The sequence below is a fragment of the Haemaphysalis longicornis genome, unplaced genomic scaffold (assembly GCF_048455015.1).
Source record: "Haemaphysalis longicornis isolate Haplotype H1 unplaced genomic scaffold, Haemaphysalis longicornis Haplotype H1 scaffold_234, whole genome shotgun sequence".
Classification (NCBI taxonomy): domain Eukaryota; kingdom Metazoa; phylum Arthropoda; class Arachnida; order Ixodida; family Ixodidae; genus Haemaphysalis; species Haemaphysalis longicornis.
The window spans coordinates 217,019-231,962 of NW_027526307.1; the positions used below are offsets into that span (position 1 = coordinate 217,019).

General features: G+C 49.3%; 1 protein-coding gene across 4 annotated transcripts in view; it reads right to left on the bottom strand.

Annotated features, from left to right (window-relative positions):
- LOC144172563 (putative phospholipase B-like 2) overlaps nucleotides 1–14,944 on the bottom strand; it is a 103,997-nt gene that overhangs the window by 68,912 nt on the left and 20,141 nt on the right. For all 4 annotated transcript variants that reach the window (XM_077701233.1, XM_077701230.1, XM_077701231.1 and 1 more), the window contains exon 7: nucleotides 12,479–12,639. In XM_077701233.1, coding sequence (XP_077557359.1) covers nucleotides 12,479–12,639 — 161 coding nt within the window. The remainder of the gene's footprint in view (nucleotides 1–12,478; nucleotides 12,640–14,944) is intronic.

The window sequence follows — 14,944 nt, forward strand, 5'->3', positions numbered from 1 at the left end:
ACTAGAGTACCGCCATTACTGAGAGCACGTAAGTCAGCAACGGCGGCCATTTTGTCGTTACTAAGTGCTGATTGATTGATTGTAGGGTTTAACGCGCCCACGCAACGCAGACGATGAGGCGCGCCCTAGTAGAGGGCTCCGGATTAGTTTCGACCATGTGGGGATCTTTAGCGTGCGCCGCAATCTCGAACACATGGGTCTGAAAAGCGGCCACTGCGGCAGGGAATCGAACCCGCGACCTCGTGCTCAGCAGCGCAACGCCTTAGCCACTGAACCACGCGGCGGGTCGCTAACAAGTGCCGCGAGTTTGCCGCATCTACTGCCTCACGGTTGAATCCGACCGTTCGTTTGTTAACAATACTATCCAAGGTGCACCAACATAGCATCCTTGGACACGCTTCTGCTGCCAAATTGCTGTTACATGCGTTATCTTTGAATCGCACTCTGAACGACGTCAGTCACGTGGAGCTGCCGAGCAGGGACGACTAGGGAAGCCTACCTGAGGTCACCGACTGAAACGCATAAACAACAAAATGGCGGCACGCATGGACCCTCGCAGTGTAAACATATGGCAGGGAACAATAGGAGAAAGAGTGCAGATACTCTGTAACCTAATCTAGTGCCACTAGACGAGCCCAAGCGAAAAGTCCGCCGAGACGACGAGAAACATTTCGTACCCTCCTCTATTGCCATTTGTTGTGATTTACAACAGCTTTGATGGACACCTACTTTCGCAGGGTGGGATGGCGACCCTTTTTTCCATTGAAATCTTAATAATGGTGCTGTCGCTGGCCAACGCTTGTGTCAGAGCTGTGCTTCCAGAGATGGCTGGTTTCCCTCTTGTTCTTGTGACCAGCTATCCACCAACTGATGTTGTTTCACTGATTCGGTTTTACTGATTCTGCCATTTCTACACGTTTCTGATGCTGCAGATCGAAATTTATGGTTTCACATGTAGCGTACAATAGCGCCCTTTGAATAAAGTGTTCTGCTGAAAGGCTAACTTTGGTCGCGCAGTATTTGCTTTGGGCCGCTCGGGGTGGCGGTAAAGTGGCTGCAGGACACAGTAAGAGCTCGTGGTCTTACTACCTTTGTCTTGGCATCATTTTCAGCTCCCCCCTTGCCAGGTGCCATTCATACAGCACTAATCGTTTCAAAATCCTTCGCAGGATATTTCTCCCAGATGCAGGTAAGGCGACCCTATGGTCAGGGTAGGAATCGCGTGCAGACCACGTGCAGACCACGTGCAGACCACATGATTACACCATGCATGAAAACCACGTGGCTAGACCAGGTGACTATAAAATGGGGCAGGCAGGACTCCGGATCTCGTGATGGTTAACAGTCTCGCAACGGCTTTATATTTGCAATACCAACATGAATACACCGATACACCTCTAATTTGCGCACTGGGTTGGGGCTACGACTATAGCGGATATCTTTGTAATATAAAATATATGAACAAGTGTGCTTGAGAGCGATCAATGGACCTAACAATCAAAAAACATCATTAATAAAATAAAGTGCTGCTCGAAAGCAACGAAATGGCGGAAAGACGTGTCAGCCTTTAAAGTCACGTTCTTGCATGTATTGCACGGCAAAGACAATATCGAGTGAAAGTATCTCTAGATTAGCTTAGTGCAATCCTTGCATAAATACAAGCAAACACTGAAAATCACACTGAAAGCGGCAAAACCACAGTTTCGGTAAAACGGGGGTAGGTGTTTTCATACAGTTGCATTGAGTTTCATACAGGGAACTGCGGATAAGACTGGGAAAGCATATATTTAAAGACCTTCGTTGATTTCTCAAAAGAATTTTCTACTGATCCGGCAGCCGAAAAAGTAGGCTGCACTAAATGTTGCCGCCATGGCGCCAGCATCTGCTGGTCGCGGCCATGTTACCATCCTACCGACACTTTTTTTCTACCGGCAGTCGGTGTTACATTACCTCCCCGGCTGCTGCATTGAGTTTTGTGCATGCATTATTCGTGTCCATTTCAGGCCAACAGCTAACCTAACCAAAGCTAACCTAACCTAGTTTAACCCAACACAACGGAACCCAACCAAATCCATTAATGCAGGTCTCGAATGAACAATAGAGACGTACCACCACCACAGAATAGAGGGAATCCCTATTACCTAGTGGCGAGTTTCTGAATAAAAACACCATGAATATGACGAAGAAAAGCACAAAGAGCAGAGAGGATGCATGAATGAATTTATTTAGAGGAAGAGGTCAAACGCCTCGTGAGGACAAGGGGACGAACGGGATGGGGTTCAATCATTACGCGTGCCGGCCCCGCACATGAACTACTTGATTCAGGTCATTTTTTACCATATCGGTGGACCCACAGGGTTGTTAATGTGCACTTCACTTCACTTCACTAGAAGGCATTATCCATGCTTGAAAGGACGTGGCACGGGGAGGTCGACGCTTACAGTGTTTCAATGACAATTCGGCACAGTCTCAGGGAAGGTGTTATTATAAATAAAATAGGAAAACAGAAACAGGCGGGATTATGAGCGACTGTGCCATCCTCACAGGCAAAAGTACCAGTCCCAATGAAGTCGGCCTGTACAATCAATCAGGAGACAGTACCGGCAAAGCATCCCCTGGCATCCCTAACAGATAATGTTCCGGCTGCCGGCAGCATCTCCCCTTCCTTTTTTCATCCAGCTCATGCTTGCTTACTCTCTTACAGATCACGACATGGAAGGAGAAGGCGAAAATGCCCAGCGCAATCTCGGCCCGAAAACGACGCTCTGGCGAGGTGTGGCCACTGAAACCACTGCGGGTGACACAGCGGCAGGCGACCATCCGGTGCACAGCAGTGCAGCAGCCGCTGGAAACGGCACCAGCAGCCCCATGTGACAATGCTGAACCTCGCGGTTACAGCGTGCTGGCATTTATGCTCGTTGGAAGCCCACGACTGAACTGTACGCTGAGTACTGCGAAGTAAAGCGAAGGCTTTTCTTGAGAGGCTTTTCGGGTGTTTCACTTTTAATATACGGAGTTAATGCATGCCCACGGTACACAAAACATGGCCTCCGCTTTACAGACATGTGTCTGTGTAGAGATTATTTTCGCTGATAATTCGATATTACAAACTCATTGACACAGTTGAGACATCAACTTCCCGATTTGCTGACATCCGTGCGACAGTTTACACACATGTTGTCCACTGGAGTTGTAGCCTGCTGCATCACCTTAAGGCGTCGCGGCCTCCTTGACTGCAACATATGGTGCATTAAATCTTGTACATGACAGAGACCTATAGGAACACAGGCGATGCGTCATTACAGCGATAATTTCGACAAGTTATGCGCACCATTTGACTGCGCTTGTTAGAGTCGTAGAAACCTTCCTCGTGCAAGTTGCGGTCTCGGCTTTGGACGTCACTTCTGATAAAGTGTACAAGTGGCCACATTGTGAGAAAGCGAACGACTGCAGCTTTGCACTGTGTAGACGTCCATCGGGCTACATTGAAGGAATCGTGTAAAAGCTGCCACTGTCATATGGTAGGGCATACTTTGACTAAGCGGGTCGATGTATTAAAGGGACCCTGCAACACTCTTTGAGAAGTGGAAGTAAACCTGCGCGACGATTAGATTACACTGCCATGAATACCTGAGCCTAATATTACACGTGACACGTTAGGCGGTGAGCGCGCAAATCGCTGTGGAGTACGCGGAAAAACCAGCCGCGCTCACTTAAATTTCCTCATTACGCTCTCTTGGCATGGCCTAAACGACGTCATTGAGGCCATGGCTGTCGCTGGTCGACTTCGCGGCTTATTTCTCGCATTTTCTGTGACGATCCGCTGTCGGCGGCGCTGTGCGTGAACCTCTTCCTATGGCTCAGCGTGCCCGCAAAGTTTTGGCTTTTTTTGTCTTTTGAGTGCGCGCTGAGTATGAGTGACGAACTGAATACTCCCCTTGTAAAGAGACCAGTCGACAACAAACGCATATTGCTTGGAAAACGCCCTAATAGCCTGAGCGTGCGCTTGCGAGCAGGTAGCCATGTCTGTTTTTTGTGATCCCAGACCACAAATAGACTCTCCACGTTGCGGAGAAAACAATAAAACTCCCCGGACTGTAATATATCGAAGGTTGCCGAAGAGAACGCCGCGAGCTACCCCCCTCTCCGGGAGAGAGCGTGGAGCTTTCGTCGCGTTGTCGGCGGTCTACTTGAGAGGGAACATTTATGCGTCATTTCTTGTCGCGCGCAGTTTCTGTGATAGTGAACGGGGTTTTATAATTCCTCCGGAAGGAGATTGCTGGGATAATAAACTTTACCCCAAAAGACATACCGAGTAGTCGATAGTAAATGCTGCAGGGTTCTTTAAAGGGGTCATGAAGAGGAAATAACACTTTGTTCAAATAGAAACTGCTAGCTTTTAATACCTCAGCTCCATACCAGCAACGGAAGATGTTTTTAACAGCGGACCTGTTTAACCCTACACGAATCCACCCGTCGGAGACATAATACCCCGAGCTCACGTAAGCGCTTGCCGCGCGGTGGCCGCCCGTCTTCGTCCAGGCTTGAGCGTGGACTTTCGCCACATGAGCAGCTGTCGTCGTCGTCCTCGTGTAGCGACCGGCGCACGACGGCCCCGCGGTGCCGACTCGATGAAGAGAAATTTGTCAAGCAATCCCTTCATAATCCACACGTCGAGACGGCCACATGAGCAGCTGATGAGGAAGTGAAGGTCTACTGTGGCGAGGATGCGCTACAAGAGGATTTGCCCTACGCGGATGTGCGGTCTAAGACGACGCCGAAAGGGATGACGACGTTTGCTACTGAACAAAACACTAGACATACTTTAATGATCTTTCCTTTACAGTGGCGTCCAAAATGGCTTTGCACTGCTGGGGTCCGGCGGGTCCTCTCTCCTCGAATCCGCTGTTGGTTTCTGGGTAAGCTTGGCCGACCCCCGGCTCTGCTGCTTCTCAAGCATTCAACGGCTAGTGCAAGCTGCGCTAATTTTAAAGCAAAGCTTTCCACCTCACCAGCCACCAGTTCTGTCTTGGCAAACGTCACAAGAAACTCCCAACCCTGCTAAATAAAACTACTGCACCGCCAGGGATGGAACCTGAACCCGATAGGAAGCGGAGCAAGAGCCCGTCGTCTTTGCGACTGAACTACGCCCACACATGGCGACGGGGAGACAAACGCTGGTTTTGATTCAGTGGCTGGTCAGGGGGAAGCCGCTATTTGGAGATGACAAATTAAACCAGAGTGGGGAGGAGTCAATGAGAGAGATGTCTTAGAAGTCTCGCGTGCCGCCCTCCTCCTGACCGTTCGAAACGCGCTCCCCTAAGTTTTAGATGCAGAGCATCTGATTCACTCGCCTTGTCCCTCCGACGTCGTCGTCGTTGTCTTCGTCATCGGCGTTGTCCACCCCTGCCCCATTCTCCTCGCCGCGCCAGCTGCGCTCTCCGCCGCTCACCCCCTCTCCTCTCCGATAGCGAACACTCCCTCGCGAGGGGCATTCGATTGGACTCGATTCGATTGGATTAGATTGGATTGGATTGGATTGGATTGCATTGGCTTGGCTTGGCTTGGCTTGGCTTGGCTTGGATTGGATTTGGATTGGATTTGATTGGATTAAAGTGGATTGCGTTGGATTGTGTTGCGTCATAGCCGCGGCAGACGCGCTGGGGCCGGCGCATGTGCAGTACTCTCTCTTCCGCGGTTTCCTCTCCTTCGGGCGCGCTGCGCATATAACCGTTGTGCCGTTCTCCGGCGAAGCAACATCCACGCATGGCTCAAACACCTAGAGTCCACGCCGCTTTACAAATACGCCAACGTCGTCATCGACTGGGACCGTCTTACGCAGTCCCCTCAATGTTATGCGCGCTATAAAACGCGGTCCCTTCGCCGCTCCGCCTATGCGTCGCATATTCACAGGGGTTCCCGCGAGGCGAGGTGGGAGTTTTTCTTTGAGGTTACGCACGGCCGGGCTAGAGTGGCGGCGTCCACCGCACAAGCCAGACAGTGGCCGACGCTGCTTGTTTCGAGACGCCGCCCCCTCGAATCCCAGATAACAGCTGCCAGCATCTCTCGTTTCATTGTTCGTAGAGTCACGTGTGTGAATACAAGTGACGTCGCATGGACCATTGTTGTGGGTGTCGTTACAGCTTTGCTTTCCAACCACCTTCACAGCGTGGGTTGGAGCCATTTTTTAACCGAGAAAAATTGAAGAAAGATGAAATTTTGTGCTACAGTGACGTGTTATTGGGAGGAGTGATGTAATATAGCCCAGCACTAAAAGCACTTTATTTGTGTGTAACTGCAGGTTCTATCTTTGTTGAGCGCAGCAAAGAGAACAGAGGACGAGGGATACAAGGACCAGCGCTCGTCCTTGTATCCCTCGTCCTCTGTTCTCTTTGCTGCGCTCAACAAACTTACAATGGACTACCAACTCGCTCGTACCCGCACGTTGCTAAACTGCACGTTCTGTTGCATTCGCGAAGGTGTTCCCAAACCGGGCTACGCCGCCTCCGTCATCCGTGGTCCAGTAGCGGGATGAAGAGCGGCCAGCAAAGGTTGCTGCCTGTTGAAGAAGACAAGACGCCGAAGGCAACCTAACTTGTTTACTGCATGGCGAAAGAAGAGCCGACGCATTGCAGAAACAATAACCTTACGGGCGAGGTTACAGAGGAGGTTACAGAGGTTACAGACGTAGGACTCGAGCAGAGTGACGGCGTGGATTCGCTGCTGCAAAACGAATGCGAACAATCCGACGCGAGAGGGCGGATTTTATACACGATAGCCGTAACGCCTGCGGCGCTGTGGCAGTGCTTCTCTGCACACGGAACGAACATAGTACAGACATACGCGATGCTATTTCCGAGTTCGTGAGGTTCCTTAGGTAGTGGCGCTCGTTGAGTCTCAGAGCAGGGCAATAGGAGACCTCGGCTGCAGGTTTCGTTTCTCCAGGCCAAGCCTCAACTCGGAGAGCCGTTTTCAGCCACCGAAGTTGAGTCATTCCGCTGCGCCCCGAGCCCTGCAGCAGCAGAGGGCTGTCTGCCGCCAGTTAGGTTAGGTTAGGTTAGGTTAGGTTAGCTTAGGTGAAGCCCCTCCTGCTTGGGCCCTTCAACGGGCTTGCAGTATGTTTTAAATAAAAAAAAAAACAAATATATAACTGAATAAAAATAAATAAATAAATAAATAAACAAATACGTTTCCATTAGGAGCCCGGGCAAAACCCACACTTGTCTCCCTTCAACCACTCATTTTAGTGTGGGTGGGCGTGTTGCGGTGCCAGAGCACCCGGCACAAATTCCCTGCTTCTGGCGACGCGCCGACGGCGGGGCCGATTCGCGCCTAGGTAAAACGGCCCACCGCAGACGTGCCCCAAATTGGCTGGAAATAGTGCCGCCGAGCCTGGCCTCCTTTTCTCTCCGCGACGGCTGGGTTGAATCATGCCTGGCGCCGGCGGCCTGCGGCGGACACGCAGCGAGTACCGCCTGGGGACGGCGCCGCTGCGTCGCCTTCCCTTTCCGTGTCGTGGCAGCTCGGCTGAGGCAACCGCTTTGACTCCATTAGCCGGATGCAAACGGCGGCCAGTGATAGTCCTGATTGCAGGGATTCGAACTGTTTGCGGCTGCAACGGAACCCCGGGGGTATAAAACCACCCCGGAAGCAGCGTTAGTGTGGCGGCCTATTATCGGAGGCACTGAGTTGAGAAGTACCATCGCCTTTGTGCGAGCCACGTAACGCTCTTGCTGCCTTTGTATATATTGCATATATATGCTGCTTGAAATCACCGTCGACTCGGCAACTTCGTCGCTCTGGTCTGCGCCGTGTGGATAGCGGACTGAGCATTATAACATCGCAACTGTGGTGACTGACATGAGGTGGCCCAGTCCCAGCAGTATGTGTGTGTGTATGCGCAAAGGAACGTTTGACATCCACCTGAATGCAGCCGTACAGCTACAAAAGAAAGCAATAAATGTTTCTCAGAATATTGGCAGTTGAAGAAAAATTCGCCCTGGTCAAGATTCGACTTTTTTTTAACTGCGAAGTTTCTGAGAAAGCTGAATAGCTTTCCTTTGTAGCAGTACCGCTGCATTCAGGTGAACTTCAAACTTTCCTTCGCAGAAACTTTCTCCACATCAGGGATTTCCCTAGATCTGGTTGATTAGGGTGTCTGGGTATAGGTGGAGTTGGGGGGGGGGCGGATGCGTGGAGGTGCATCGCTCGCAGTCGAGGGCCGCAGTGTCCCCAGTTGCTGCGGGTGCTTGGCAGCCGTTACAACACTGTCCAACTGCTCTGCCTTGCTTTGTGTACTGGAAAACAGAGTCCTCAGACGAGTTTTTTAGAGGCGTGATAGCATGCACTGACGTCACTGTAGTTGTAGTGTTGGTGCGTTGGTTTCACGGTTAGAAATTGCAGCTCTACTCTCGAGCAGCGCTGATGAAGCTGACAGCCATAGATCAAGAAGTGCGGTGGCGTCGTTATATGCAAGCCACATATTTGACGAGATGTTCCAAGAGGCGAGGTTAAGTTAAATGCCCGGCATTTGGCGTTGGCGTTCATATAACAACGGCCCCTTCACCAGGCCTGTCACAGTGCGAGTTTAAATTTGGCAGGAGTTGCTAGCGAGGGGTGGTCGCCCCGGCCGTAAAGAGTAGATGAAGGTAGACAAAGAACAACCACCGAAATTCACCGTCGGCATCAGATTTCTCATTACACGGTGTCATAAACCAGAAGTGGCGCATCGAGTAGGAGATAGATCAAATTCATTCGATAGCAGTACGCTCCTCCAGCGGAAAGACGCCACAGCTCTTCGACAATGCGAACCGAAAGAAGAGACGTCGAAGGCATTCAGCAGGCGTTATGTTGCCCTATTCACAACCCAGAAATGGCTTTAGGTGTAGCCGGATGTTTCATTTCCGATTGCAGGGGGAAATTCCACCGCCATGCCTGCACCCTGGGGCCATATGTTCATTTGTACTCGGCATTGCTTGAGACCATATTCCTAGCAAAATTGAGCAAAATGCTTTAAAACGGGAGCCTAATAAAACCAGATTGGAGCATATACATCAGCAAAATTATCACTTGAATGCACATAGCGGAACGGTGTGGGTCATTTACGCGTCAGAAATTATGCAGTTCATTTCATGCTAATCATGTTTGTTAATCGCAACTGTTTAAATGAGCGGTTCAGCTCACACAATGACCACACAGCGCGACGTACGTCTAGGCGAACTGCTGAAGACCGAGAAAGATCGAATTCAGTACGCCTAGTGCATGCATTGTCACCAGCCTTCGCCTCATCTGCCCTAAACAACCTGAACAAAGAAAGCAGAACGAAGCCGCCACGCGTTCTCAGGCCGCGTAAACAAAAAATAACTGCGACAATCAACACGTGCCATAGGAGAAGAGGAGCTGCGACTGCGTTGCCCGCCCGGCCGTCACCCACATTTTGCCTTTTAACCATGACCTCTTAGCGAGCGACTGCCGAAAACGCTAACAGCGCCAGACAGGGATCGGAAAAGGAGAGAAGCGCAGTTTTTGTTATCTGATTTTAGCATCCTTGCGAGTTAAGCGGCACAGCGGCACCGCTTGTTGGCGACTCGTACATGCGCTTCCGGACTCGAGTTCTCTATAAAACTTGTTTGCACTTCTGTACTCATAAGTGCATGTACTCCCGAGTGCAAGTACTCGCAAATACAGTACTCATGAGCCCTGTATCCATGGGGACTATGTACTCATGAGTACTGTGTACTGCACTTACGTCTTTATTCACTGGTAGTCTTAGATACTTTTCTAATCTGGGTGTTCTCCTCATCGTACTCACGAATGAGTGTACTCAGACTGAGTACACCGGCTCAAGCTCACTTGACCCCGATGAGTGCACACAGGGGATGGTGGTCAAAGCAGGTGCAGCTCAGCGCGAGGGCGACGATTTCCGCAGCATGCCATGTGTGTCTGTGAATGCGAAAGAACTATGGAGCGTGCATGACTCATGTGAAATCCGCAGAAGGTGTGCGTCCGTACGCGGCGCAGCTGCATTGTTTATTCTTTTGTTAGTTATGTCGCTATAACCTTCATATGTGTCTCGTTTTGAAATTTAAAGAAAAGTTATGCATACCCACAGAATCTTGAGAGAAGCGGGATAGCTAAAGATTAAGGAAAGCGGGAGCACGAAGCTAGATGTCCTATTACAATCGGCCCGTCATGTATCTTTGCAGTGGCTTATGCCTGCGTTATTGCACAAACAAGGTTCCGTTACGTCATTGAGAAGATAACGTAAAGCGGCTCTGGAGTCGCCACTGCTTCTTAACACCGCCGGTTTTTTAAGGTTTGCCATAAAATCGGTATCGTTGTTATCATGACAAAACGGTCTTTTTAATAAATAAAACTTTTATTTTGCCTTTATGTCAGACTTTAACACAAGGGACGACCTGCCCTTTTTTCGGTGTTTCCTGCTTAACATGAAAGTGCTTTATTCCGGGGAACACAGATTTCACTCGCTTCATATCCGTCACGGAAGTGACGCCAGTACCTACGAAGCAACCGGCCTCTGAGGAGTGCACCACTGCAAACAAGGTGTTCTGGCGTGAAAGCAACCTTTAGTTCTAAAGAGTGCGTTATAGGTAGGGTTGTTCGTTTTCGGGTTTTATATTTTAACGCGAAAGTGTTTATGCCGAGATACACCAAGATCTCACTGACGTCATATCCGTCACGGAAATGAGCCCAGGACACCTTTGCCGAAGCGACCCTCCAGCATCAAGCAGCTCGCCAAGCCCACCCACAAGACAGCCGCCGGCCGCGAATTATGCTCAGCTGCAGATTTCGCTGGGCATTTCACTTTCGTGTTTTACTGATTCTTATGACAGAGAAATCAACCACAGTTTTTTCTCCGTTCTGTTCTCGACGAAACGAAGGTGCTTGGCTAGTCCGCAGCCGTCCTGACGCATGCGGGCGTTGGGTTTCTTCACGCGGCGGTTGGAAGCGGGGCAGCCGGGAACCAGGTGGAACCGGTATAGACGCCTGCTGTCCCAACGCGGCACGACGTGATATAAGGGGGCGTCGAGCACAGCATTAAGGGCATCTTCTCAGCGCAAAAACCGACGCGGCAAAGGAAAAGAAAGCACAGGACAGGCGCTGAGCTTCCACTAAACTTTCATTGAAGGAACATAAACATATAACGACAGCGGCCGAACAAAAAAAATTGGTTTATTCCTCGGTCATAGGAATCAGCCAAACACGAAAGTGAAATGTGCAGCGAAATCTGCAGCTGAGCATGATTTGTGGGTCGGCGGCTGTCTTGTGGGTGTGCTTGGCGAGCCACGTCGTGCTGTCGGATCGCTTCGGCAAAGGTTACTGGCGTCTTTTCCGTGACGGACATGAGGTCAGTGAAATATTAGGGGTATCGCGGCATAAACCACTTTTGTGTTAAAACATAAAACACGAAAATGAACAATATTATAATGTATAATGTATTCGTTACAGATAGAGGTTGCTTCCCCGCAAGAACACCCTGTGTGTAGGAGGGCACCCTTTGCACGCCACTTGCTTCGTTGTACTGACGTCATTTCCGCGCCGGATATGACGTCAGCGAAATCTTCGTGTATCCGAGAATAAAACACTTTCATGTTGATATAGATACGAAAAAATAACAAATCAAAACCGACAAAAGACCATGTTCGGGCACATGGTCTCTCATACCACACTCCTCTAGATACGCAACTTCGGCGTCGAGAAGGGACAAAGAAGGAGCGATAACGCGATAACGATACCGCGCGCATGCGGAAATGCTTTTATCAGGTTTGACTCGTTATTTTTTGTATCAATATTTTTGTTCGTGCACTAACGTTATATGTTTGTGTTCCTTGAATAAAAGATTAGTTGAATTCAGCGCGTGTTTTGTCCACCTTTTTCTTTTTTCCCGTCAATTCTTGCGCTGTGAAGATGAACCTTTAGCTACTAGCCCGGATTTCTCCGTCAGTACACCAAGGGCAGTTTGTATTGGATCCCCCCACGTCAACGTCGCAGGAGTTACCTGAAGGTTACTTTCTATCGGTAGGTTCTCGTGTCTACTCGCCAACCTTTTTAAATACAAAGTCCACACCACTATAGCGTAAACCACGGGCCAACACGACTCACATTTCCCGGTCCCCGCAAGCGAAGCCAGTGCGTCTTCGTCGAGATTTGTTTTTGCCGAGTTACAGCCGTTGTGCAATGCAGGATGCTTTTGAAGAAGTGTCCGCAAAGCATTTTATGGTTTTGAGTGTACCGTACCGAGGACACCATAGCCGGTATTCCGTTCTCAGCTGTAGCTCCGTGGGGAGAGTTTGAGCCACAGCGTATGATTGGTTTCCGAACTGAGGTGTGGGTAGTAGAGAGTCACTGCCGTAGTATCCACAAGGACTGAGAAACTCTGGTCGGCGACATTATCTTCTTGTTGATTTCTCTTATAACTGAGCATCGTCGTTAAAAAAAACGTGAGTTTTCGACTCACGTGCCGCTGCTGCTCTTGGAGTATATCTGAAGCCATTCCTGAGCCGTCCTGGCGAGTCGGCACGCCGCAAGGCTGCGGAAGGCTGACGGCACGCTGTTATCGGGACTGACTCTGCTCCACAGGTTGTCGTTCTGGTTGCGAACGCCGGTGCCCAGAATAGCCTGCAGGTGCGTGTAGGTGGCAACAAATATTCCTGGTAACCTTTTTCGTATTAGCCAGCGACAAAATATAAGCGATGAAATGATACTTTCTCGTACACTGGCAGAAATCAAGCCACATTGAGCATTTCAGCATTAAGACAAACGCCATGACTTGTAATTTGATTGCTATTTTTAATAATAGTACCGCGGCTATACGACAATAATTGTAACGAAAACGTACCACGTCTTTGCGAATTCATTTATAGAGCACAGTCACTTTTAAGTAGGACATTTATGATCTCAACAAATAAAAATGTAATTTTTAAAGCTTTCAAAACCAGAGATATTGCTTTAATAGCCACATCAGGGTTTCAATCACCGGGCGGGTGCAGCGGCCGGACGATTTTTACGGGGTTTAAGGCGCGACACATGGACAATTGGTGCATGCAATTCACATACTACCTATCGTTACGAGTTATTGTTAGGAGTGGTTTTGGCGTCGTTTGCTGGTCGGAGGAGGCTCACGACGTGCGACTGGAAAGACAAATGGAGTCAGGCCATCGTTGCGATCGTGGTGCGGCCACAGCCAATGAGAGCCCAAAGGTGTAGTAGCTGAGAAATTTTCTTTCAAAGCCCCATGGAGGCACCAGTTGCAATTCCAGGCATTTTGGGTTGTGCTTCCCTGTGGCCACCGCCGACCTGTTCACTTTCCCCCTGATAGACACATGTTGCCAGCGGTACCTACAGCATGGACGAGCGGAATCATGTTTGCTAAAATATGTTCCCACACCGCTGTACTGAATATATCAAAATGCAATGTATAAAAGAATCGCACTATTCATTTTCACATCAAGTTGTTAAATGTTTTATTTTCCTTCTCCGATTTCTCTTGCACATCTCTCAATCGGCCGGAACGCGCCTAGACCGGGAGGCCACCACACAACGGAAACAGTGGGCGAGACAACGCCGACGACGCATCGCACGCGCACTTTGGATAATGTGTCTCACATTTACGCCTATGACTAGTCGTGGTGACCATCGTAACAATCAGTGGCATGCGAATCGCATGAACCAGCCGTCCACGTGTCTCGCGCTTTATGCAACCGGCCTCCGTAATCAGCAACGGCACGGTGACGAAGTAGATGCGGAGGCCGTGGCTTGTATGGGGTTCCGAACGTTCGGCCTCACGTTTGTAGTGCTGTGCAAACGAGCATCTCCGTGTTTAATGCGGATCTGTCTATACGAGATCTGCAATAAATCGTCCTTTACTTACGTCAACGCTATTTGACAACACGAATCAACCATATTAAGTCAAAATCTTGGAGAATAGTTCGATTAACCTTAATTTTCGAAACCATGCTGCCCACAGGAGTGAAAATCATTTGATATAATGTGCTATTTTACTCGCAAAATAACTGTTGCTACCCTATGAGAGGCAATCCCATAGCCTAAATGTACATGTGATTCATGCCCTGCAAAGCAAGACACTTAAGAAATACATCTACCAACTCTTGTGCCTACACTCCCACCAAGCTCTTCCTGACACATAACGTAATAAAAATACATCACTTCGTCCCTTACCGCAAAATATTAGACAGTGTCGCAATCGAACTAATACAATTTGAAAGCATGGCGCTTGGAGAACTAATTACGGAAATCTAAATGCTGAAACAAAAGCAGAATTGCCAAATCTTTGTCACGCAAATAAGATTAATGTCAAATTGTGTACCTTGCTTTCCTTCTAACTCAATTATTCTGGACCAAGTGATCGAAACAGATTGTAGCGCAGGCTTTTCCCGTTGGCTACGCGTGGTAACCGCAAGATATATTTCTTTCCGCACGAAACTGTTCCTTAAAAACTAACAATTTTTTCATGAAGTTATGAGAAAATGTTTATCAGGATTGCGCGCACTTTCAGTTTTTCCGTTTACTGCCCTAAGAAATGTGGGGCGGTTACGCGTTTCCTGTTATCGCAAAAACTGCTGATTGTATTGTATTGATATTACGGTCTAACTGGTCGACGCAACGCAGGCGATGAGTAGCGCCGTAGTGGAGGGCTCCGATAATAATTTTGACCACCGGGAGATCTTCAACGTGCACCAAAGTCTCGTAGACGTGGGCGTTTTTGCTTTTCACCTCCATCACAGGAGAGTCCGCAACGGCCGGAATCGAACCCGCGACCCCGTCCTCAGCAGCGCAACTCCTTAGCCACTGAGCCAACGCGGCGGGTGATTGTTTGTTTTCCCCTTATTTTCCGTGTATTTATTCCTCTTTTTTGCCGTTCCATTTGTGGGCTCTACGCTGCTGAAAATTTGAACGTGTCATA